This window comes from Harpia harpyja, chromosome 13 (assembly GCF_026419915.1).
Source record: "Harpia harpyja isolate bHarHar1 chromosome 13, bHarHar1 primary haplotype, whole genome shotgun sequence".
Classification (NCBI taxonomy): domain Eukaryota; kingdom Metazoa; phylum Chordata; class Aves; order Accipitriformes; family Accipitridae; genus Harpia; species Harpia harpyja.
This window is the reverse complement of record NC_068952.1, coordinates 5,936,638-5,963,329: the sequence shown is the minus strand read 5'-3', so window position 1 is coordinate 5,963,329 and position 26,692 is coordinate 5,936,638. Positions and strand designations below refer to the sequence as shown.

The 26,692-nt window shown below is 36.2% G+C and overlaps 1 protein-coding gene across 14 annotated transcripts in view; it reads right to left on the bottom strand.

Moving 5' to 3' along the window:
• CDC42BPA (CDC42 binding protein kinase alpha) overlaps nt 1–26,692 on the bottom strand; it is a 189,724-nt gene that overhangs the window by 31,640 nt on the left and 131,392 nt on the right. For 7 of the 14 annotated variants that reach the window (XM_052806782.1, XM_052806783.1, XM_052806775.1 and 4 more), the window contains 10 exons: nt 25,025–25,130; nt 23,153–23,277; nt 15,583–15,688; nt 14,825–14,973; nt 13,525–13,616; nt 10,754–10,830; nt 9,538–9,585; nt 5,656–5,694; nt 2,428–2,547; nt 1,653–1,733 (listed from right to left, as the gene is read on the bottom strand). In XM_052806782.1, the coding sequence (XP_052662742.1) occupies nt 1,653–1,733; nt 2,428–2,547; nt 5,656–5,694; nt 9,538–9,585; nt 10,754–10,830; nt 13,525–13,616; nt 14,825–14,973; nt 15,583–15,688; nt 23,153–23,277; nt 25,025–25,130 (943 nt within the window). The remainder of the gene's footprint in view (nt 1–1,652; nt 1,734–2,427; nt 2,548–5,655; nt 5,695–9,537; nt 9,586–10,753; nt 10,831–13,524; nt 13,617–14,824; nt 14,974–15,582; nt 15,689–23,152; nt 23,278–25,024; nt 25,131–26,692) is intronic. The other 7 variants (XM_052806777.1, XM_052806787.1, XM_052806778.1 and 4 more) reach the window with 4 other exon arrangements.

The window sequence follows — 26,692 nt, the reverse complement described above, 5'->3', positions numbered from 1 at the left end:
GACTTTTTCAAAATTCTAATTTTTACGCCAGAAAGCATGACAGCGTTCAGTTTTACAGTGTGAGGCACAGGCAACTGCAGAACACCCAATTTAAAAGCAAGAGTATAGATGAAGCTGATTTTGAAAGGGCTTCTGTTCTTGTTAGTTCTTGGGAACACAGACTACATGAGTGTTTTAATTCTCTCTCTCCCCTCAAGGATGGCAGTGCTGATACTATGGTATCAAGGCTAAATGACTACGTAGCTTGGTAGTATGATTCATAAAAGGCCTTATATAAAATCCAGAAAGCTGCTTTGCTTTTCTAAAAAAACCTCCCAGCAAAGTAACACCTGGTAGGTGGAGAAAGGATACAGCGCAGGGTGAACGCAAAAGCTGTCCAAACAACCTGGATAATATACGTGATCTGAAATAAGACAATTTTGCAGGCTACTTTAATGAGTAGGTATATTAAAATTTTACTCACTTTCCTGTTTTTCACAGCATAAGATATCACAACTAGGTGCTCAAACTTCATCCATATTTAATGACAGTTTTACTGTTACAATGGAAGCTTTCTGTCTACAGATGGACGTCTTGTTTTGAAATTTGCAGGGAAACAATACTTAGCTTTAAAAACTGATGCAATCATAAAGTAAGAAGGTTCTTCAGGGAACATAGTAAATTACATAGCCAATCATTACTTACTGAGCAAAATATCTGCAAAAATGAAATCACGTGCACGGTACTTCACATGATTCCAAGTGCACTTACAGTATTTTTTTAATTGATCTACCAAGATGTTGCCAACAGAACACTGTCTGCTCAAACTTTTTAGCTTCCCTTTACACAAATGAAGTCTTTTGCTATTTTGCAGTTTATCAAAGCAGAGAAACAGATCTATTAGAAAGACTTACTTCATTGATTAGTTGCAGAAAACCTGTCATTTTTTTAAATATACAGAAGATTCCTAAGCCATCGAGGCACTTCTGAAACCTTTATGAGAAAATTTTTTCTTTAATAGCTTGTATCTCATTCCTCATTTGCTTGAATATACACAATTCACTGTGAATTCGCATACACTGACTGGCTTATTTGGCCAACAGCAAAATAATTTCAACAACTGATATAAAATCAGTATTTATGCAAGTAAAAGGCCAGAAGACAGAAAAACTGGAATTCCTTCTCCCAGCCCAGTGCTGCAGTGGTGGCTACAGTGCTCACTCTACATTGCTTACAAAAAATGCAAATCTACAGTTTCATGTTCGGCTTACTGCTAATCCGAGACTGGCCCACAGTGACATCAGTTTTATTGTATGCAGAGCATAGAGGCAGGTCGGTGAGACGTATGCCAGAAAACACTCTCTTTCTAGGAAGTCTCTTTTCCTTTCTTCATGTTCTGGTTCATTTATCTCTTTCTAATGTCCAAACTACTGTTTTTCCTATAATCAAATATCTGTGTGCTGCTACAGTGGAATACCTAGTACAATTTGTCACACCACATAATGTAAGAATGAGGGGTTTTAAATTTTAGAAAGCAAGCAGCTTTCATATAAACAACCCTTCTAGGCAGTTCTGGTAAGATTATTGTGATAAAGAGTTCTCCTGAAGCTGTTGCCCAGGAGTGATATTTTTCCCCCTTACTATATATAAAGTGTGAATACTTGACTGAATACCTTTGGTGCAGAGAGTCCCGATCCAATATATGCTGTCCTCATGGTTGGTGTGTGAATTGAACGGGGAGGATGATCTGTAACCTGAACATAGTCCCCAAAGGGTCAATAAGACATCAAATGCACACTATCAAAGACAGCATGAATAAAGAAAGAGACTACAGTGTCCCACCCACCCCATCCCCAAACATACAAGCAATGAAACCAAACTGATTAACATAGGAAAGGACTCAGAAAACCAAATCATTTCTCAGCAAAATGATGTGTAAGATTAATGTCCTAAATCTCAAAAATAACTTCGTATTATCTTAAAAATTTGACTGAATCTTTTCTGATGTAAAATAATCGGAGAGTTAATTTTTTTAACAGGGAAAGGGGATACATTGTTATAGTTGCAGAGCCTGGCTAATATTTTGTATTGACAAAACTTTCAGCAGGACTCCAAAGTGTGCTCTTATAAACTATAGTATAACATTAACTTTGTGCCAACATTTCTTAAATATTCATGACTGACGATATGTTATGAAGAGACACTGTATCTAATAATTGATTCAACATAGTTCCCATCCCTAATCAATTAACCATATGTGAAAGGAAATGCAACATTCCCCAAAATACAGTTCAGCCTTAGTGCAGAAGGCTGCTACAAGGCCCTAAATAGTCTTGCTGCAGAGGAGTGAGCTTCATTCTAAACAAAAGGACTTGCAATAGCAATTTTTATATGAGTGAAGCTGTTACTCCTAAAAAAAAAGACAAAAATTTGTCAACACTGAAGTACCTCAATTGGTTCGATCTCACTAGCTGTAGAAGGAGACCTTGATCTTGAATGGAGGTGAGACTTGCTATCTTCATCCCGTGATGGAGTATTAGACAATGTAAAATTCTCAACTGAATCAATCTAGGAGAACAATTCAAGAGAGAAAAAAAAAAAACAACCGAAAAAATAAATCAAAGACATCATTAAAAAAGAATTCTCAACTCTCACCAAAATAAGATATGGGAGCAGTAGAATTCCTAACAGAACTGAGTAGATAAAAATTTGATTTCAAGCAACTTCCTAATTAAAGTACAAAAATGCAATGAGAATTATTGAATATGAACACGCCAAGGCTTCTGCTGAAAGGTGAGCACATGCATAAGGAAGAGCTGCTAGTTCAGGGGCCTGATAAACACTTGAAGAGACTTGTCATTCAGCATTTTTAAAGGGTAAATATTTTCTAAACACTACTGTGTTTTGTCCACTGGTAGTAGAGATTTGTTAGAAGTGAATTCCTATATAGCCCATGTAAATCACTGCAAACGTATTTAGGAGAAAATAAGGAGAAAAGGCAGAGCAAACAACATATTTCCTGAGGTTAGTGTTGATTATATTCAGAGAGAATTGAGCGGTTTTTTGTACCCCATCTGAACTACAAAAACATCCTTACCAGGAATACAGTTTCTTCAGGGGAATATTTTCCTAGTCCTTGATATACAATGAAGCTAAGCCCAACACAGAACTACACTGAACAACAAGGCATATAGGTACAACCAGGTATCTTGGATAACAAGTCATCTTTTGTCAGTGCAACTGAAAAATCAAAGAATGCAGGATTCTTCCTTGAAAACAAGATATCTCCACATCAAAGTTTTCTGTGTGAATTTATATTTTTTTAAAACAAATTATAGCAAGATGAGGATGCTTTTCTCCACTAATAATAAAACTAAAAGCTGGAGGCCTACAGAAGGCTCCACTGCATGCCTTGGCTTTTCCCATTGCTAAGGATTTGGCTAGCTTGCACACAAACTAAAATATGCAGCAACGTTTACAGAAAGCATTTGAACATTCCAGTGTTTTTTCTCTCATTTGCCATTGACATCATACCAAGAATTCCACAAACTTTACTGCTTTTTGGGAATAAAATATATTGCCAAGCCAATCTTATACATGCATATACAGTCCTGTTCTCCAGAAACTCAGTCATGGTAGCGAACAGGTGCAGTTGCTCTTTTTTCTTTTTCTCTCCTTTTTTTTTTTTTAAATAGTAGTGAGTTTAGCTTGATGGCTTCCAGTTTTATCACAGCCTTCAAAAAAAAAATTATCTGGTGGAGAATACTCATCAGCTTAATCAACTTCGGCACATTAAGATGCCTGCAAGTATTTCTGCAATGAAAATGGGAAATTCTCATACTGAGATACACCTGTTTTCTACACATAGATCATGTGTTTCAAGCATTGAGGCAAAAATTAGCAGTAAAGCAAACATTTTATGCTCAGATTTATCAGAAGCAAATAATAATTGGAAGCTTTATCCAGTATTAGAAACATTGATGCCGTTAAGTAGTAAATCCCTCGACACATAATATTGCTTCGATTATTTAAAACTTTTTTCTATCCAGTCTAAACATGATAACTTGGAGTCCACTCAAAGACTGTTTAACCTTGAACAATTCTACCTTCCTCTTAAAAGTGTTATTAAAAAATAAGCCCAATGAGTAACTACAGGCAAAATTTTCATAGCAAGAAACAGATGTTCCTTTTCTTTTTGCAAGTTAAACTCAGAGGTCTAATCTATCATTTCATAAATGTTTTCAGATACTCCAAATGCTTTCCCTTTCAAAGTAGCATCTGCATACCAAAGACTTTCACGGTGTCGCTTAAATAATTTAGTACAAGCACGATATGAATGATGGAACTTTTCTGGAATGTGCTACAAAGCCTTTGTGGTTGCAGACAACTGCTGAACCAGTAACAAATACATTTTTACTTTACTTATGAACATAAAAAGCCCACAAAACACACAGAACCTGATCTACCATTACAGAATTTGAAGGGAATTTAACCACCACCTTTACTGCAGAAACAGGGCTTTAAAGCAGTATCGCTGCAGTAATCTCCAGGTTCCTTGCTTTAATGAGAAGAACTAAGTACAAAAGCAACCTGACTCAACTATGGCCAAAAGCTTATGTGGACCATATTAACACCATTAAAATTAGTTTTAAACTAATTCACTGGATTATCAAAAGCATATTTCAGCATCTCCTACCAAATTGTAATAGCCTTGCTGTCTTCCACAGCTTAGTTGTCTACACAGTGTCGCCTGTATAGGTCTGAGCCAAAGCTGGCCAGTGTAGAAACACATCTTGAGGAAAGATGAACTTCTGAATTGGAGCCACAGCTGACAAAAACAAGCAGTTACTGTAAGCTTGCCTAAGACACTGAGCGGTGTGCTTTGAACTGCATAGGTAAGGTCATTATTAGAGCTGTTGGGCATTATAGCTTATTTATTGAATATTCAATATAAATGCTTTGTATGCTTCCCTATTCCTATCATCATATGTGTATAAAAGAAACAAAAGCGGCAGTATGAGTTTAAAATGGACATAGCATACCTGGTACGAATTCAGTCTGACAAAGCTTTGATAACACCATGTTTAAAAATCCACCTTGATTTTTGAAACACCATAGAGCTTTCCAGCCTAACAGACTACAGTACATCCAACTCTGTTTTCCTTGTATGAATTTTTGCAGCCCTCCCTGATGCTCCAATTTACTCAATTCCCCACTTCCCATTTATTTATCTTTGTACTGTGACATTTTCTATCATTTGCTATGACATACCTTCCAAATGCCGAACTTCTACCTTCTATAGGCAATTCCCATAACTCAACACATGCTCTCTGCTAAGGGCAAGGAAACAAACAGGCCCTCATTTGACATTTGCTCATCTTCTCAACCTGCATCTACCTGATCAGCTTTCACACAGAACTTTCATATTGAAATGAGAAAGTACCCAAAGCATCTTCTCCAGTTACTGTGATATTCTGCTCATAGGATTACCAAACGACATACTCCAAAAGCTTTTAGCCCACAGCTGTAAAACAACAAAAAGCACAGCAGCAGCAGCAAACGGTAGCAGCAGCACATGACATGCAGTGAGGTAAATACACAATCCATACATTAAACAAAGGCATGTACACAACAGGCAAAAAATAAAGGGCCACAGAGAGTAAGACAGCCTCTTACACGTCTGCCTTTGTTAGCTGGAATACAGGAAGGAGAGCGCTTTAACAAAGAAAGGAGGAGAATATGTTACAAAACCAAACAGTGACACATGTATCAGCTCAGAATTCGTCACTATATCTCCAGAGGCAGTGTTTAGACACACGAAAACATGTTGATTTTTACAAGTATTTTGAAAACAAGATATTCTGGGGCAACAAGAGGGAAGAAACATTTTTTAAAAAAAAGGAACAATTATTTTAAATTCTGTAGTTTTACACTGGACAATAGCAGTGAAACTGCAGACTACGTTACACTAATACTTTGCAGTTAGCAACTCTGTACTTTGAATAAGATTAATAAATCAATCTCTTGGAGGTGCAATATGTCCAATTTAAAGTATTGTTAAGAACCAGAATTATTCTAAACTTAATTATGAATGTGCAGGTAGAGTCAGGGCTCTCACCACACGCTACTATGGCTTATTCTGTTTAATAGTGAGAATTCAGAACATGATTTATTCTGTGGTTATTTACAAAGTTCAAATTTCTTTAGTCTAAGCAAAGCCCATGGGGACTGCATGTGAGGACAGACTGCAGGAGGATTTAAAAAAGCTATTTTTAATTTGTAATGTGTTGACAACTGGGGAAAAATAGTATTTTCTAGCAAGTGGGAAAAATAATTTTGTCAAGGGAAAATGGGATTCCATTTTATTGTTATTAAATAATCACAAATTCATCTTTAAATAAAACAAATTGATTGCTTCCAGTAGCTAGTGAGTTACACAAAGATCCACCTAGCAAAAAACCAAAACCCGACACTTCCATTATCAGACACTTCTAGTGAACACAGGAGACTAAACACCTAGACGACGTTACTGAGAGACAGCCTGCAACACACAGGAGAAACAGCAGCAAAGACTTAGAAATTAGTACATTAGAGTCACTAGGGGTGAATTCCCTCCCCACCAAAATCAGAGACCAGGGACAGCAAAACCCATTCCTACTCCCCTTTGCATCCTCCCATGTGCACAGGAGATACAAGGATTGTTTCTGAACATGTGGGCTTTTGCAGCTATGAGGATCTAGGCACCAGTTCTGCCAACCTGACCAAGTATCTTTTCAAGGAGGTACAGCTGGAACCAACAGTGGTTGCTACTCATCTGAATAGTGAGCTACCACTTTTCTTGCTCAGCATCTCCAGGCTACTGAGGCAGCGGGACATCTATTTTTGCTTCTCTCCAGTAAAAATTGCAAAACTACTGTTTTCCTCATTGAAAAAATTAGAATTAACTCCAGTCATTCACAGAGTGCTATAAACAATTACATCATTTGGATGGCAGATACACAAGACATACCCACCCTAGTAAACTCCAAATGTAATCAGTGGGCCAAACTCAGTGCTGCTTACACATCCATATGTTAAATAGACTTCAGAGATCTTGCAAAGAATGCTATGTAACTGCAACTGTGTATTATGTTACACTCTCTCTGTCATTTCTTAATGAAGCACAGAGGCTGAAGAAAAAATATGGGCCATTAGTAATATTTACTTTGGGTTCTTCATTACAGGAGAGGCTTTCGTGAAACCCATGTAATATTGCAGCACTGCATGAGTCTGACCTGAGGACTTCTAATTCTTCCTTGGTCTTAATGTAAAGAACCCCCACACTTCTCTGGTTTGACTGAGCACAGATTAATTCCTCTTGAGATGCTGCAAGAAACACTGCCCTTCAAGGTAACTACTGTCAAAAAGAGACATTGGAAAGGGAATGGAAGAATGGGGCGGGGAGGGGATTTTTAATACCTTTATTTTCATTTAAGTCTGCCTAATACATTGATATTGAACCAACTCAAGGAGCTCAAGCATAAACAACCATTCATTTTGATAATTCAGAAGCTATATATTATGAATCTCTCTATGAATGAATCAAGTAATTGTCCAATAAATGAAAGATGCAGAACTGACCTTAAGCACAACTTAATTATACCACCCTTCACCTACTAACGCAGACATCAGTTTCATTTCTCTTTCTAATAAAGACAGGTAGCTCAACAAGTCTTGTATTTGTCCACAAGGTACTCTTCCTATCTTTGAACAGTCAACTCTCTTTTGCAGTTTTGCCAGATGAGAAAGAATTCTGCCCCGGTGTTAGACATGTTTAGCTCCTGGCCAGCCCAGTCCAGAAATGTACTCTTGCCCAATGCAACTGAGGAAAAAACACTCCTGTTGGACTCAGATTGAAGATGTAACAGGGGAAGTTTGATTCTCCATGTCGTAAGTCATCCACACGCAACAATATACACATTAATACCTCCAGTTTTACCTAAGACTAAAAGATGGGTATCTGAAAAGATTTGATCTGGGTGGAACAAACAAGAAGAATGTCTTAAAGGTTGCATGACAACAGTTGAAAATTATTCCCTTGCATAGACTTAAAAAAATATGTGATTTTATGAAAAAAATATGCTGCCTTCTTTAAAGAAAAACTAAACCAACAATAAATACAGAATAAAGTACTGATGTCCTTCAAAACTAACTAGATAGCAACCAGGAAAACTTTCTTCTCCTAAGTTTCCCCTTGCAAATTAGAACACCATCAGCTACTCTGCCACATAGGTACTTTATTTCTCTTTTAACAGGTTTTAGGAGACAGTATTAGATACTTTTAAAGGTAACTTTCTGTGAAAGAACCTGCTGATACAAACTAAGCGTTCCTAATACTCAGGCAACAGGGAGAACACTTCTTTAATCCAGATGAAGGGTATAAATATTATTAGTTTATTATAGATTTAACATGACAGGAAACTGTACTCTCATTCTTTTCATGTAAGAAAATTCCAACAATATCAGCAAGACAAAGTTTTCTATATGCTATATAAAAACACAGGCAAATGCCTTCTACTACGGTACCACAGATGTACCCTCACATTTTGTCTAAGGTATATACCTGATTTACAGAAAAAAAAGGCATCTAGAATAAGAGTATTCCTTCAGAGTTTGTGAAAAGAAATGCGATCAGTACAACAGGCCCATACACTATAGCCTCTTTGATACACCCTTCACAGCAGAGATTTCTAGAATAAAATTAATTACAACACATTTTAATGCAAATAGGATTATACTATTTTAAATATATATGTATAAATATGTGTATACACATACATACAAGCACACACAGATGTACACACACAATATACCTACAGAGTTGTAATGGATGGTTCTCTACCATAGATGCATAGTATATACTTTGATTTTAAAAAGCTTATTTATTATTTACTTTTATGTGCCTACTACTTCAGTCTGGAAGAAATATAATGCAGTCAATTTTCAGCTTTTAACTCAATTCCCTTAGTATGCAATTAACTAGGGTAAATATTTAAACACTGTCCCCTGACAGAAAACTAGCATCTCGAATGGCAATAAAAGTAGTAAGTTCACTTCAGTTATAAGAAAGTTACTTCTTACTTCTAAAAAAGCAACAATATTTTATTTGAGCAAACAGAAATTAACTATGTGCAGTGAAAACATTTTCACTGAAGTGATCAGAAAACTTGGAAACAACTAATGATAACATAATAATATGAAGCACTAGAACTAAATGAAATAGATGGGCCAGTGATTTTGGAACCATTTTCCACAGGTAGATAAGGCCCAAAAGCAGCTTCTCCCATTAGAAAAACTGTTTGCAATTAAGAGTTCTTCACCTGCACCTAAAGAAAAACATTTACTTTAAAATTGAACATCTATCTATATAAATAGGTGTAAGTATGCTATTATAGAAATATTCTGTTCTCCACTGCACTTGCAGATTTTTTAAGTTGACCGCATTAATGTTTGAATATTCCAAATCAATCAACTGATCTGTTATTGAGGGATTTACTGGTTTGAAAGTCAAAGACTTACGTCATCCATAAAATCAATCAATGAGGATGAAGAGGAGGAAAAGGAATCCTATTTTAATGAAAACAGCAGTAAAAAAAGAGAGAGAGAGAGAGAGAGAGAGATGGATGAAGAAAACTGTTCAGTATAAATAAAAGTGCAAAATAAAGAACTGTAAATAACTAGTGCCAGTAACAGTTACCTCAGTAAGTTTTCATTAATTGCCTTTCATAGACAATTAATCAATAAACTACCTGTATAAAACCCAATGTTTTTCCAGCATTCACTCAATAAAAAAATATTCCTACACTCCAACAGGATTTTTATATTGAAAGTAACTCATAAGATAAATAATTAAAAAGCAAATTAAAAAAAGGTATTAATTGTGAGGACTTCAAGAGAGAAGAATGAATTAATGAATACACAATGAAAAGAAAGTAAATTTTGGAACATCAATAACATCAGGGATTATACTCTTTCACAGCTAAATGTGATGACCTTCTACACCCATCAGAGAAAAACAGGGGCAAATTTTAGACCAGTACATAACTGTAAAGGTGGTGCCTTATCTCCTCTGAATTCAGTTTGACCAATATTTCACCCCAGATACTATTTTAAAAGAAAAATGATGCATTGCTTCCTGTTGATTAAAAACAGAAGATATGAAATGTATAGTATCATTCATTTTTTCTTCTTCCAGGTTTTCTACCTGAACTGTTTTTTGTCTAAAAGTGACAAAGGAATTAAACAGATTTATTTTTCAAGTATATAGGATCTGTGGAGAGGAGATGAATAGGAATTATCTGGATTTTACAGATCTGTGTAAAATGAACAGAAGATGAAAACAACCTAATACAGTACCAATGACTTCATGGAATACATTCAAGGATTATTTTTGTATTTTCTTTCATTTTTACCAAACCAGTATCCACGTTACTGAGCATTTTTCTGAACACAAAGAAAGGCCATTTGAACAACTACACTTTTCAAGTTCACTACAAGATCAGGAAAATTTCAGCATTCAAGGTTTGAGAGAGAATTCACTATGATTACTCGTGTACAAGAGAAGACAGCCAGCACTGTAAATGACAAACAACTCTCACATATTGTTATACACAAATATAAATGGGGCATTATGATTAAAATACAGTGGCAAACTCTCAGCAAATATGGATATAACCTGCACATAACAGCAGGAGTTCCACCTACTAACGGAGAGTTAGAATAGCTGTACACTTACTTCAAATTGATCCAGAGCAGAGGTAGGCGCATTCAAAAAGGCCAAGAAAGAATTCTGTGAGTCTTGGTGCTTTACACCTAGAAAACAGCAGCAGGTTTTTAAGCTACAGAAAAATGATCTTGTCATGGAGGACCTTTGCCTTGCTGAATCAGGGTTTGAGTAGCCACCTGAACCACCTACGTTTTTTTAAATGAGTTGTCACATTTGGTCTGTTTTCCAGAGTACAAGACTTTTTTAATAGACATACACCCACTAAGCAAGCAGCATATGTTTAATTAACCTTTCCCAAGCTAGGATGTGTGTGGTGTGAATTCAACATGAAAACATACTGTACATACATGTCTATTATGCAGAAGGCACAGGTTTCTAAGGTGTTTATGTCCATTTGCAACATGCACTGCATGACACACAGGCATACACACTAAGGCAGCAGGTGTCATCCCTACTCTAGTCACACACTGGACAGCCTACCATGACAAGACAGCTTTAGCAAACACTGAGGTTCCACAAAAATGTACAGAACAGGCTGTTTGAGGAACACACCGCATTTCCAAATAGTACGAGTTCCTTGACCCATGTTCTATGCCTGTCTCTGTCACCTCTCACTTTTGAATGTTCAGGAGTAATACAATCCCGGGTAAAGCTTCAAATGTCTCTGTCACGCTACACCATTTACACAGTTTTCAGCCAGTAAGCAGAGCAGGAATGCTGCATCCTCTGGAGCTCCAGAGGCTGGCACATCTGGACTGTTACTTTAACTTGCTTCAATTGCTATATTCTTTTTTTCTTCTTCTTTTCTTTGGGGAATAATTCGAGTCACTGTGTGGGTGTTTATAAATCACAGATGTGTACAAACTCTAGCTTCCTGAACACTACAAATATATTATATATATGTACTTATTATGACCAGAGCCTGCAGGACTGTGTGCATCTCAAAAGACTGATGCTATCAAAGGTCACTTATTTCTTTTAAGAAACATCAGTGTCTTGCTCTAACTGCTCGTATCACCCTGTTTTGTCTAAATATAACCCACAGTGAACAAAGAAGTTACAAAGAACCCTTTTGTTTTTAAAATATAAATACACTGAAACCCCAGTAAAAGACTAAAAACAATTCTCAAATTACCTGCTACTTTACAGAATCATTTTTAGTAATCTTTTTCCCCACCCTCCTCAGTTTCTGGAACACATTTATAGAGCAAAGGATTCAAGTGCTAATCTAAGTAATCCCTTCCTAGAAATCAATTTCCACGCACAGGAAGTTACACTACCACTGTACATTGACTACCTTTGAATCCTCTATACAGTTCATGATTCAAACATCAATAAATTTCTTCTTATAAGAGAAAACCAAGTCCAAAGATAATAAGGATTTTGGATTAAGGTGTATTTCTATCAAAATATTTGAATAGCTGCAGTAGAATCTTATTAATTTACTTCTGGCAAAAAACATAACTACTAAATTTTCCTTGAAAAGTACTTGTTGTTGTTGTTAAAGAAAAGAGTAAATATTTATCTCTATTTTCACAAAAAATAAGGCTTTAAATACTGGAGAAAATACAGGGTAAAATATTAATTATAAATTCTTAACAGACCGTTTAACATGAAGGAAGACTTCAGAAGCTGAGTAAGCATGCAAGATATTTAAGACAGTTCAAGAATCTATAAATGAAAGCTAAACGTGACAATGCATTAATTCTCTCCAGTGAGATGCTATCAAGAGTTCCTCTCCAAGCACTTGGAAGAAACGTAATCCTGGTATCAGTGCTAAGCATCAAGACGAACAAGTATAAATTCCCTAAGTCTTATCTGCTAATCAGCAAGAGTAATTTTTTAATGTTCTGTATAGGTTTATATTATTTTTACCAGTCAAGCAGCACCTGGAGGTCTATATATAGGAGATGAATGTTAACTGCAATACATTATCGATTGACGTGCCATTAGGTTGCAAAGGCTGAACAATATTTGACATCCCTACACAGCAATTGTTGCCAGGGTTTTGAAACTCTGGAGTTCAGTTACCTACAGAAAATTAGGTAATTCCATTTGGACTGAAGAATCACTTCTTCCCACATGACTCATAAGATAGAAATATTAGAGCTACTACAGGAACTGCAAAGAACCAGCCAAATCATAAATCACCTCTCAATGAAATTTTTTTTCATTTCAGAATTACCAAAAAGTCTCTTCACCCAGCAACAATGCGAAATACCGTTAGACAGAAATCCCAGAACATGCTCTTAATACCACAGCAAAGCAAACATGACCACACCGCTTACTACGTGGTTACAAAACCAATCAACAAAGTCATCCCAGAAACGAATGAATGCTACAAATGTCTCTGCAGTTGTTTATTCTCTGTGTAGGCAGGGCTAAAACATTCATAGAAGAACACTATGATCAGTATTGAAGTCTAAATACCTTCACCCATCATAAAGGATAAAAAAAATTATAAATATATCTATACTTGTAACAGTTCTCTGGCAGTAAATTATCATACACATGCCAAATAAAAATAATGCAGTTCCAACTCTAATTATACCTTACTGGTTCAAGTATATCAACAAAACTGAAGCATATTACAAGTATGTATTAGAAGTGCAAATGCAGCTTCTGTGGGTACATCTTAACATGCAATTGTTGTGCTTACATTTTGTACGCCAAAGTCTGTTGGTATCGGTATCATATTTTAGTTGCAAGGTGACACTTAATTGATAAGATGTACCCACCAATGTGAAACATGTTATTTACTTAGGTATCAGTTGCCATACCCTTTTCTGATCTAAGCTCTTCTGTCTCCTTTTTCAGCCTTTCAATATCTGTCAACAGTTCCATGTTCTTCTTCTCAGATTCTTGCAATTTACTTGAAAAGAATAAAAACAAAGAAAACCTATGTAAGTATTGAGAACCCATGATACAAGTCACATTTTTCTGTCCATCTTTGCATTCTATTTAAAAATTAATGCCTAGCAAGCTTCATGATGTCATGCCAGAATGAATTCAAAAATCTATTGGGACCTGTTTAGTATGGTATCTTAAAAAAAAACCAGAACAAGCAATTAATTGCCCCTGTTTACCCATTAAATAGGCTCATGTTCCTAATTTATGAGTAATTGTGAGAGCTTGTATCCTATGAATGAGGAAAAAAAAGACCACGTATTTTTATGCTTAAAAATTGGTGGTTTTTTTATTTGTTAATTCACAGTGTCTGTGATACTAATAGATTATGTTGAACTATGTTACTTTACAGTTAGTTGTTTCAGTGCTTTCTGATTCACAGCTGATAGGTAACACTACTACGCTTTTCTATCACACTTCTCATCCTTGCCTATCAAAGCAAACTCTGGTTCTCCTGTTCTTAGAGGATCTACAATGCTGCCTATCATCATGTTACATGGCCTGAAAAACATCTAAGTCAGGTGGACAAGGTATTCCCACTTTACAGATAACATACTTGAATCTCAGCTCTGTCCAACTGCTTTCCTAAAGCTGCAAAACAAGTCAGTGCTCTGAGCTAGACTGAAGCTGGAGACCTAGAAATGGAATGTCTTCCTACTAATCCCTGCTTCAGGCATTCACCAAACTCAGAATAAATTCTGGGGAGGTAAGAGGGGGCGGGGAAGGGAAGGGAGATAGAGGTCTGGGGAAGGAATAAAAGAATTCATAATCTTCCATAACTGCATCTTACTACTGTGCAAATCAGTATGCAATAATCGATTTTCATCAGCTAACCCAATGCAGCTATCAATAGAATGGAAGAGAATATGTTCTAAGACACAAAACCAAACTCTGCTTGCATTTGAACTTGTTATCACAACTAGGAGAGATTATATTATTAAAGAGAAAGTGTCTTCTCTGAAAGTCTTCAAGATTTCAGATTTCCCAGTAAGTGTTCAGCTGCTTACACAATGAAGAGAGATGTGGTCTTTTTTTTTTTTTCACATTTGGATATAAGAAATTGGCATATAATTCATTATTAAATTTTGACAGATAAGATCGTTAAAATCATGATTCGATGACACTCCCTGGGAGGTATCAAAGTAAATTTCCATCAGAACAATTCAGTCTTACCACTCTGTAGAGATACAGGAAGCTTTGACTTTATTCAACTCATCTTGAATGGCCTGTTTGGCTCGGATTTCAGCATCAAGAGCAGACTGTAGTTCCAACCTTGCAGACATATCCAGTTTTGCAAAGCGGCGCATCTTCCAGGGCATGTCCTAGTAAAGAATAAAAGAAGGGAGAAGAAAAAGTAAGAGGAAAGAAAGCTGAAAATGCAGAATGTAACTAACTTCAACAATTATGTTTCTCAGTCTATTATGTTCTTAACATAAGAGTTCATTAATTCCAAAGTAATCTAAAACTAAAAAATTGAGTAGTGTTATTATTATTATTGAACTTAAGTACTAAACAGGCAAGATGAGTGTCTTATGTTGTCATGATCTCAAAAGCAAAGAGATTTTGTGAATTCTAGTTTTGATGTGCCTCAATTCAAATGACAGCTACAAAGGACATTCACATTTCACAGGTGAAAGACTTTAAGGCTTTCATAACCCAAAGTATAGATCTCCTTCAACAAATTCATATATGATTATAAAACAGCTACTTGAACAATATTATAGATAAAATCACATTATAAAGATATTGGTGTTTAATTAATTGATAAGCAATAAACAATAAATTTACTATTCAGTTATTCAGAAGGGAAGCTCTAGGGAAGTTTAACTTCTAACACAGACTCTACAGACAGGTTATTACTGCAGCTGAAACAATCCAATTAGTGTTTTTGCAAACAAAAAAAAATCTGACATATGGAAGTAGAGTCTTACTGTAGCTCTTGCACCCAAACTGGAGTTCCTCAGGGCCTCTAGTTCTTCTGTCATTTTAGAGGCCAAGGCTTGAAGATAACCTCGAGCATCTTTTTCATCACTTACCCTAAACAATTACATAATAAGAAAAAGGTGTTTTAACCAAAGAATCTAAAGAAAAGAAAACAAAAGTCCCTTCAACAAAACAGCAACCAGAAACAGAAAAAAGCATAATACAAAACAAAAATCATGAAACGTAAGGAAACAAAAAAACCCCACACAGAACTAAGCCTTTGCTGCTCTGCAGAGTTCCATTAAACAATATGCACCACTAAGACAAGGAATAAAGATTGAAGAACTACGTATCTAGTAGTCCATGTCCAGAGAAGGGCAACCAAGTTGGTGAGGGGCCTGGAGCACAAGTCTTACGAGGAGCGGCTGAGGGAACTAGGGTTGTTTAGCCTGGAGAAAAGGAGGCTGAGGGGAGACCTTATCTCTCTCTACAACTACCTGAAAGGAGGGTATAGTGAGGTGGGTGCTGGTCTCTTCTGTCAGGTGGCTGGAGATAGGACAAGAGAAAATGGCCTCAAGTTGCGGCAGGGGAGGTTTAGGTTGGATATTAGGAAAAATTTCTTCACTGAAAGCATTGTCAGGCATTGGAACAGGTTGCCCAGGGAAGTGGTTGAGTCACCATCCCTGGAGGTATTCAAAAAGCACGCAGAAAAGGCACTTCAGGACATGGCTTAGTGGGCATGGTTGATGGTTGGACTTGATGATCTTAAAGGTCTTTTCCAACCTAAATGATTCTATGATTCTAAGTAAGTAATACATGTCTCAGTATAAATGTCAACTACCTGAAATTGAGACTTTGAGAAAGAAACCTTTCAGGATCCGATCTATTTTTAGGGAGTAAATTAAGACAAAATTTGTAACCAATAATTAACAATTCAACTATCCACATAACATTGGAACTAGTGGTTGACTTTACTCTTATCAATTGACCATGAGAAATAGTAGTTAAACAGTGATGTTATTTCAAGAAATGCTAATTAAATAGGGAGAGTCTAATTCTAATGTTATTAAACGGCATAAGCCAGAAGAGGCTCTCTCATCCCCTGAGCTTGCTTCCTATCAAGACATGTTTTCTGGGTGTAAAGACATCAAGGAGGAGACATGTCTGTTTTTCAGATTCTTTGATCATCAGTTACAAAGAAAAAACCAAACTTCTGTGATTAATTACAGCAGAAGGTTCGTTCTTCATTTGCCTCAGGTATTAACATAGAAAAGAAAGTTGCTGAAAAAATTACCTCACTGAAACTAGGTAGCTTATGAAAAACCTAAACCAAACACACACAAAAACCACCCCAACACCCTCCCTACGCACACACACAGTTCCTTTCACCTTACAGGCCTGGCTCTGAACATACTCATCTTGCCCACAGAAGAACAAACTCAGTTCTGCAACAACAGGGCATACCCAAGTCTCTGAGCTGGTCTCAGAGACCAGCAGTCTAATACCACAGCTTGATCACAGTTAGGTCTATCAACACTGACCACAGAAATGTTTAGGATGTGCTATAAGTAATGAACCTCAAACAGCTTTAACTTACAGGGAAGTGGGAAACAGTTTTTCTATTTCGTGGAAATTAACTTATCCTTGCTTCCTGATCTTTCCTTAGTAACTGTAATCCTGAGCATGTTGGACTGGAGATGAGAGTTCTCCAGATGGTTCATCTTGTCTCGCAGTGACCTTTCTGCAGAAAGTGATTCCCCCTCCATGCCTATAAAGCAATATAAGTTTCTCTGGTTGATACTATGGGGTTCATACACATAGTAATTATGAAAATGCTGCTACTTGTAAGTTTACCATTAATTAATAATGTAATGTTTCAACAAAGATTTACAGATAGTCACCAGGAGGCAAGAAAGACAGAGCACATACTCTGAACTGCCATGGGCAAGGGAGGAACAGAAGAGCTTTCCCACAGTGGCCTTAGGGCAAAATGACAATGTGAAAGCTATGGGCTAAATGTCTACAGGTTACAGTAACTTCTGGCTGTGCAGTTTAAGATTTATATATGAAAGATTGCTTTAATACAGAGGGGGCTAATGCAAAAATAGTGACGATTTACCATAAAACTCACATCCAACATGAAAAGGTAAGCACTTATTCATGCTTTGGGCTTCATCTTCTCTGTCTCCTGCTTACAATTTAGTTCAAGAGGTAAGGAGGAGCCTAGGAAAAAACCACATCCTGACTTTATTGAAGTCAGAGAGAGTTTTGATATTAATGAGTTACTATTTTTCCCAAGGTATACTAAAACTCAATGGAAGCAGCATACCAACTTTTTTTTCCTGTAACATTTTGGATGACATATTTTGACCACCAGATACAGATAATCTTGGCCTATACAAACCACTTAGGGTACAAGAGTAGGCAAAAGATGTGAGAAGTAGCATAAGATGCCTTTTGGGAGGGGGGGTGTGCATAATTAATTACATAGTAAAAAGAAAAGAGTATAAGCAGGAATAAAAAGAATGTGAGGCTCTCAAGGTGAGAAGGTAAGTTCTCCTGATGTACAAGGAAGGAAAACAGATTTAGGAATCAGCATTTGAGCTTCTCTGTTTTTAATGACACGTAAAATCTTTGCAGAAAAAAAAGGGACAATGTCAGATCAAAAATAAAATTGAATTGGGCCATATTTTTGAAACTTTTCTAATTAAATATGAAAAACTTTCCATGTCCAATTTCTTTATCAGTTTTTATCATGCCATATAGATCCTTCCTTATGGAAGGTGAGAAAACACTTCAGTTATTTGGTTTATGATGCACAGAACCTTCAGGCTCTAAATGCTGAAAAGCTGCACATGCAAAATCCTCAGAGAGGTGTTCCACAGAACATGTAGAAATCTAGAAAATGAAAATAAACATATAAAGTCAAATTTCGCAAAAACCTATACTGAGTTCAAGGAAACTCCTCAGACTCTTAAAGACAGTAAATAAAAGCAGTACAATTTGGAGCTGAGCTACAGTTTTGTTGCCCACTAGATGGCAACATTCTCTCGATAATGAGATACATTGATTAAACATTATGTGACCCCAGGAGCTCTTGGGAGTTTTTTTGATTTGTTACTGTTTTGCCGGTTTGGGGTTTTTTTGTTTGTTTGTTTGATTGGCTCTTTTTTTTAAAGAGCAAGAAAGGTAAACTTTTACTAATGTTTCTCTCCTTGCCCCCCTTCTTACAGTGAGCCCTAACAAGCACAGCAAAAGACCTGAGGAAGAAAAGTTCTTCAGGTTCCACCCAGAGTCAATTCTTTCATCTCTGAAAATTTAGATTGGATTAACCATTCTGTTTTCATATATAACGTAAGTGCCCTTGCAAACTTAGCTTGTTAACTATAAAGAACCTAGAACAGCAATATAGTTAAATTTAATTTTACAGGAATTTGTACTTTTCGGTTGGAGCCAACATCACAACCACCTTCAAATAACCATTGACTGCTAGTGTGCTATTTGTCAGGCTGCTCTGAAGGTCAGACTCCCTGGGTCTCTCTCTCCGGGATACTTTACAATACAAAATGGACCCAGAGGACTAGAGATTTTTGCTGAACAGGAGAGGTCTTAGAGCCCTGGGGTCATACGCCAAGCTGCATCTTCCTGATTTAAAAACCCCAAGGAAGTCTGAGAGCCATGACTCCCAATTCTCCTGTACTTTCTCAATGCTTTTAAGTTTCTGTCTTTGTATCACTCTGCTCAAAGCCTACAACTTAATTTTTTCTTTTTCCTCTGCCTTCTCCAACAAAATGGTTTTTTAGAACTACTTCTCTAAAAATTTTCAACACTTCACTCTGCTCCCAAACCCTCAAACTTCCCCCATCCTCCAGAATTTCTATTTTATAATTAACTTCTGATTATTCTTACCTTAAACACAAAGCATCTCAGAATTTTTCATTTTTCGTTTTGAGTTTCTTACAGTTGAATTTGCCCAGAATTTTTGCTAAACCTTTTCCACAATTCATATGTGCTTTCTTCTGAGAGCAACCAGATTAAAAAAAACCAAACCAAAAAAACCCCCAAACCAAAAAAACCCCAAAACTTTGGGGCTTTTTTATGTTTGATTTAATGCAGAAGTGTTTGGGGGCATTGGGGGGTTGCTTTGTTTGTCTGCTTGGGGGTTTTTTGTTGTTTTTTTTCTTCTGGTAGACAACAGTCACAGCTTCTGGCCAGCTGAATCCAAGCCTGACATCCACTCTATAGGTAAATCAGGTAGGATGTAGCTCATCCATATAAACATACTCAACAATACAGAATTCTTCATTTGAACTAGTTGCCTAGGCTTCCTTTTCAATAGTGGGGAGAAAAAGACGCTTCTACAATACTAGTCATGGGATTTATTTTAGTTGTCTACCTTAGGACTTCTAGAACTAGGTTACACAAATCCCTCACAGAGAGACTAATAAGTTAAGATTCTTGACAAGTACTCTGGGAATCACTACCAAGACTTCCATCAACCTCCTTTCTACAACAGAACAGAAATACGGTACCATGGCTATTTAAAAGATTCCTTTTTAAAGTGACTGCATTAACCTCCAATGCAATGAATCTCTTTCCCATGTCCCTTAGGAAAATTTATAGCTGACTATAAAAGCCTCAGTATTTACTCTTGTCAAGGCATGATGAGTGATTTGGCTAATACAAACTTGTCAATATAATAGCCCCACTAAGGCCGAAGGATCTGTGAGGGTCTATTACTACCACATTAGAAGTTGAAATGAAAGTTTGATGCAAGTGTTTATATTAAAATTTTGGCTATATTTATGGCATCTTGGGATAATAACAGCAAAAATAAAAAGGCTTTTGTACATTTGCCCTAAAAAGATGCAAGAGAGCACAATAAGAAAGCAGGGAAAGGCTAAAGGGTACATGATAGGCCATCAAAATTACTCACAAATTATTTAGAAGGGCCCAAGGAGTTGTGAAGAAAGTGACAATCTTAACCACCTAAAATATGGATTTGAATAGTGGGGCAGATTTCCTGAGAGAGGTATCTATTAGATGGCAAAGCACTCAAAGGAAGTAAGGGACTCCTTGGGCTTGTGTTAGTTAGAACAGGGCTAGAACAAATCCCTTGAACTACCATAGGCAGCTGAGCAAACTGTTTACAAAACCAGTAATTAATTCCATCTACTGTCTCATATCCTTCATGAATCATGGTACAAAAAGAAGATAGTAGGCAAGCCCCGTTTTTAAGAAGTGGAAAGTATGCACCCAAAATACATATTTTAAAGTAATATTATGTGAAAAATCTGTCAGTTTCAAAGAGGGAGCCTACAAGCTCTACCCTACTTTGTTAGCTCCAAGGGATTCTGTTGTCACACTGAAGAGGTGGACAGGTATGGATTTAAATTGCATGTTCTTCTGAGAAAAACATAGGCTTGTGACTGATTAAATAAGACTAGTTTTCTTGAAAATTATTGTTTTTCTTTTAAAATGTTTATCATTATTATAGATGTTTAGATAGTTCATATAGCACCCCATGTTCCACAGCAAAATATCACCTGAGAAGGACCTAGTTTCAGTATGCAGTAGTGAATTCTAAGGACAGCAGATAGACATGATCAGATTATCTGGGTAACGCATGGAAAATCTAAACATAATAAGAAAAAAAAAAAAGTGAGCCAAGATAAGGCTTCATATAGCTGGAAAAAATTTAACATAAGCAGAGAGAAGTATGGAGCGAAAATTGAGATGTGTACAGTGATTAAAAACTGGAACCAAGTCAATTTTTTTTATCTCCTTAATGTTTGCCCACAGAACTACTTTTTTTTTTTCTTTTCACATAATTCTTTAATTTTTAGTTCCATACTTTTAAAAAGACACTATATTATCATAAGAGATCAGTAAAATGGTATCTTTCATTCAGAAAGTTAGTCTTTCATGTTCCTGGTCTTTTTTCATTAAGTATCTTTAGACATAATAAAAAACTCTATCCCAAACCTCTTTTACCCTCCCCATGACATCTCTAATACATGCAACATGCTTTATCATATACCTGAACCACATTGGTAGTACATTTTAAAATATTAAACACTCTCATAAACTGGAGAAGGCACATTCTTAATGGCTGTTGGTACATTTTTACATAGTGTTAAATAAAACAATCCACAACTAATTCTGACTTGTCTTTGTCCAGAACTGCCAAGTTTTATGAGTGCTTTCACATGTAAATCTGAAAAACGGGGTTTGGTTACCTTGGTGCATTAAGACAGATAAGCATTACCTTAAAACAATACGGAATATGAAATAATAGACTTGTCTCTCTTTACCTTGATTTTTTTCTGAATAAACATTTCTGATTGGCTAGAAATTAACTGTTCATTTAAACAACTTTTATGTATTTTTTCTTTATTTCTGTGATGCAGGCTGTCTACTACACTCACAGTTATGAGAGACAAGATTTAAAAGGAACATGCACAAAGTGGACCTTTTAAATTTTTTAACCTCTGCTACGAATACAATGCCTTGAGACACTACAGACTTCGTAACACAGGTCAGCATTACATAATTTTATGTAACAAACACTGCTTAAAACACTTCCAGAAACCCAGAGGACAGCCCTCCTTTCTTGTTACATATTCACATGGCTATATTCAAAAGACAAACTTCTCTGTATTTTGACAACAAAATTATACTGACACTACCACAATACCAAACTAGGCTTCATTAAAACAAATGTTTCCCATTTTTCCTTTGACACAACAAATTAGATTTTTTCACTAACATAAGATGGGAAAAGAGGGGAGCGGAAATAATCAAGTAGTAAACCAAAAAAAGATTAGTATATGATGATGAAGTCTTCCCAGAAGTGGATGATCTGTAAAAAAAAAATGTCTGGATGCAAACTATTTTTGTAGATGCTAGACACTGCAATGGACCATAAAAGGGGAGGGGAGAGAAGCAGGCATGCAGAAGAAAAATAAAGACCACCTAGATAAAACAACCTTTTTCTCTTAATAGCTTCAACTTGGGGTGGGGTTTTTTCCCCTAATTTATTAGAACTGGACAGAAGACTTTAGAAACATAACATCATTATTTAGCAAAAGTATTATTAGAAACATCACTTGACTGGCTTTGCGGTAGTCTCAAATGCCCTTCTTGTGAAAAAATCACATAAAAGTTGCACTGTATTTGTTTCATTCTGCCACATGCCAAGCAGATGAAGGAAATTAATGCCGAGACACAAATACTCTCAGCCACTGCTTTTCCCAGGCCTGTTCCCTCTCAGAGGCGTGAGCTCAGCATATGACTCCTTCCAGCATTTTTCCAAAGCCACAAGCCACACCCAATGGCCATGATTCTTCTGCACTTAAAAAAGTTGTATTTGGTAAGACACTTTCGCTCTTAAGGAGGAACACAATCTTCCGGATTTGGATATTATTAAAATATCAATCAAAAATACAGCAGAATCCCAGACAGGTGTGAGATTTCACCTAAGCACTTGCCAGTGCCACATGCAAAGGCAAAAACCTCAGTAACAGCCCTACCACGTACTGAAGGGATTTTGCAATGACATTAGAGCAGAGTATTCACCATTGGATGATCTCAGTAATTTGGGCCTCCCAGTGGGCCACAGACTCCTTTTTATCAGCCAGGTCTCTCATCTCTTCTTCCAGCTGCCGGTTATTCATACTCAGCCTCTCAAACATGGTGGTGAGCTGAATGAGAATTTAAACAACTTGTTAAAGGTATAAGCTGCTGTGACGCCATCTCTGTGCAGACTCAAAGCCATGTGTTCCCCTCTCCCACATCATGCATCTGCTTTAAAAATTGGTACTAGCCATCACAATAAACACCGTGTAACAATAAAAGCCAGAATCTTTTCTCATGTATGACTGTAGCTGTAATGAAAGGCCATTTTTAAGGACTAGAACTACATTTTCACTCTAACAAATGAATTCATTTTCTGAGAATTAGTCTCCAAATACCTCTACAACTCTTAGAAGGTTTCTGCATTGAACCATATAGGTGTGGAATGTTCTATATAGAAAAACCTACATTAAAAGAACAAAGCAAGGACACAAAAATTGTTATAGCTCAGACAAAACTGCCGAACCTCTCACTGGTTTAGTAACCATGGAGAATGAGAGGATTAAGAGATACAGGCGCAAGTCAGTCCTGAGATTCTCCAGGTGTCTCACATTCCCCTGTTTTTCATTTTACTTACTTGCAGATAGGGAAATTGAAATTAAATGCACATCTGTAAGTACAGTATGTTATACCTATCAATTAACCTCTCGCATTCACATAGCTGTCATTCATACATGCACATTCTGCAAAACAAAAGCCAGAGCTAACCTCAGTTGGTATTGGGAACTAAATCCTCATTATGTTAAATAATTATTCAGAAAGTCAAAGTGGAATCAGAGATCAAATAGACTTTATAGGAATGCCTGCTTAGGAGAATTAATCTCATGTGAAAGGCTTCTTTTAGTACTGAAATATACTAATAAATCGAAATGATGTAAAAAAAAAAAATCAGTTTTAAATCTGTTCTACTTTTTACTCCTAATGAGTACTCCACTCCATATTTATCTTTTAAATGGGTTTATGATTTAAATATGCCTTTTTATTAAATGTCATTTGACAAGAAAAATACAAAGCTAACCAAATTTAAAGAGAGACCAAGCAGAAAAACTATCAAAGTGACTTGTCTCTTACTGTTCTTGGACTAAGCCTACATATAGGCATATACAGTATGCGTCTTACACTGGTATGAAAATGTACTTTAATTTGAACACTGACATGCAAACATGCTTACTTTGAAGAACACTGTACTTTCATCATATTTTTAGAAAATGTAATGCATTACAAAAAGAATAGACAAGTTTAGCAAGACTTGGCTAATCCACAATGAACTTGAATAACCTGTCAAAATGAACAATAAAGAGATAATCTAAATGCACGAAACATAATTATTCCTTGTTCAACATACTTTAATTAATATGCCCTATCATTTGTATTTTTTTAGTATCTCAAAGTAACACCTAATCTCAACGGGTGGGAGGGGTCCTGCTATTTCACAGTAATTGACATGCAAGTATACTCTAAGTAATCACATCATTAACTATGTATTTTTATATTTGGGTCATACAGAAATCATCTTTTTTGGCTTAATATGTTGTCTAAAATCAGTCTTACCGAACTGTAAGACCATCTAACTCAATTCCTACACATAAATACACATACATGCATATATATATACACACACATACACACATTCTCAAGTTCAGATGCATATAGATACTTCACTATTCGAATCAAATATTAATCGCCACTTTTTTGTGTAACATTAATTTCTGCTATCAATAAAGACTTAATCACAACCAATACAGCTCTATATTGTCCAATTTGTACATAGCATACAATAGTTATAAACTCAGGACTCAACTAATCAGCACTTACCTTATCAAGCTCATTTGAAAGCTTTTTGTTTTCTTCTGTTAGCAGAATCTTTTCTCGTTCATACTTCTGTTTGAACTCTGTTTCGAATTCCTCTCTTTCACTTTGGCTAAGAAATAAAATGAATTAGAATTAGAAAGTTTCCTATTCTAAACCTCATCACACTTCTCACTTAAAATACATAAAAATCAACGCACACACTAGCTGAAAGTACTGTATTGGTAACACCATAGCCTATTAAAACTAAGCAAGTAATGTATTATACTACCATCTTAAGACTATAAGACAGCCTGTTGAATTTTTTCATTAGACAATGATCCTTCCTTCAGTACGGAATTAATAGAGCTCCACTGACCTAACGTTTTATCAATCCACTTATACGTATTTTATTCTTTAGACGAATCCTTCAAATATTGAGCAGCTGTAATTCTGTAGACCGAAGCGTGTGTCAATATTCTAACTCAGGGTAAACTCTCAGCTCACAGAAACAGTATTTTAACTTAGACATTTCTGTAATTCCAAGTTTCACACAGAATGACAGGCGAAAGTGACCACATATGAAACCAGAACATACAGAAGCTAAATTAGAGGACTTGGGGCTAGGTCTCTGATGAGAAAATCTTATATGGGCTAGTCTTTGGAGAATTTAGAACAGCCAGAGAACGAACTGTTAATTCAGGTACCATATACTTACTCTTAGCAAAAAGTGGATGGAAAACCTATATATTCATAGTATCACCAGATTCTAGAGCAGGTTTGGACCACTGTTTCTGAGAAAGAGTTTCAAAGTACCTGTTTCACCCAAACCTTCCCTCCTCCTGTGGATGTCATTCAGTAGAGGAGAACCCCTGGTTGATTCTGCTTAACATCAACCTTTATCATGCAAAATGAATATGAGAATCCTAAAATAAATGAAGCTGCAGGTCCTCTGTTTGCCAAAAAACACTGTAATTTTCTTAAAGTGGTGTACCGTAATGTTTTAGATGTGTAACTCCCAGCTCACATCTGCTCTTTGGAGACTCACTACATTTGCATCTTGTATTCACTGTTTCACCAATTATTCAGGTAACCGTCACAAAGTTCATCAGTAGGTTGATGGAACTATACTATAAATGCCAGATACAATAAATACCATTCAGTAAATACCACTGTCCAAGCCTTAAAAGGTTTGAAAAAGTGCTCACTATAAAAGATTAACTTCATAAAAATAAAATCCAGGTCAAACCTTGTCTTGAGCATTACAATTTTTTTTTCTGGATACTGATCAGAATTTTACATTATGCAACAGGGAAATTACATCCTTGTCTCTTTTTCTGAGATGCAGAACTACAATAACTGCCAAATTAAGATAACACCCTTAAAAGATGAGAAGTGTCAGTGGTTACAGTGAACCCAGTTAAGAGTAATGCTGGTTTGAATTTCCTATTCGTAATTTGAAATTCATTTAGTGCTTCAACCACTCTTTGAAATCTAGTACAGCATGTCAAGACTCATGGTGAAATTCTATGTTGCTAGGCATCCTTTGAAACATAACACTACATCCTAGTAAAGTAACATACTATCGTTACTGTTTAAACGCCAAGTTTGAAATTCACCACCACTCCTTTTCTGTATCAACAGATTCCATGCATATGATGAGCAGTCTAGGGAAAAGACAGGAGGAGATGAAAG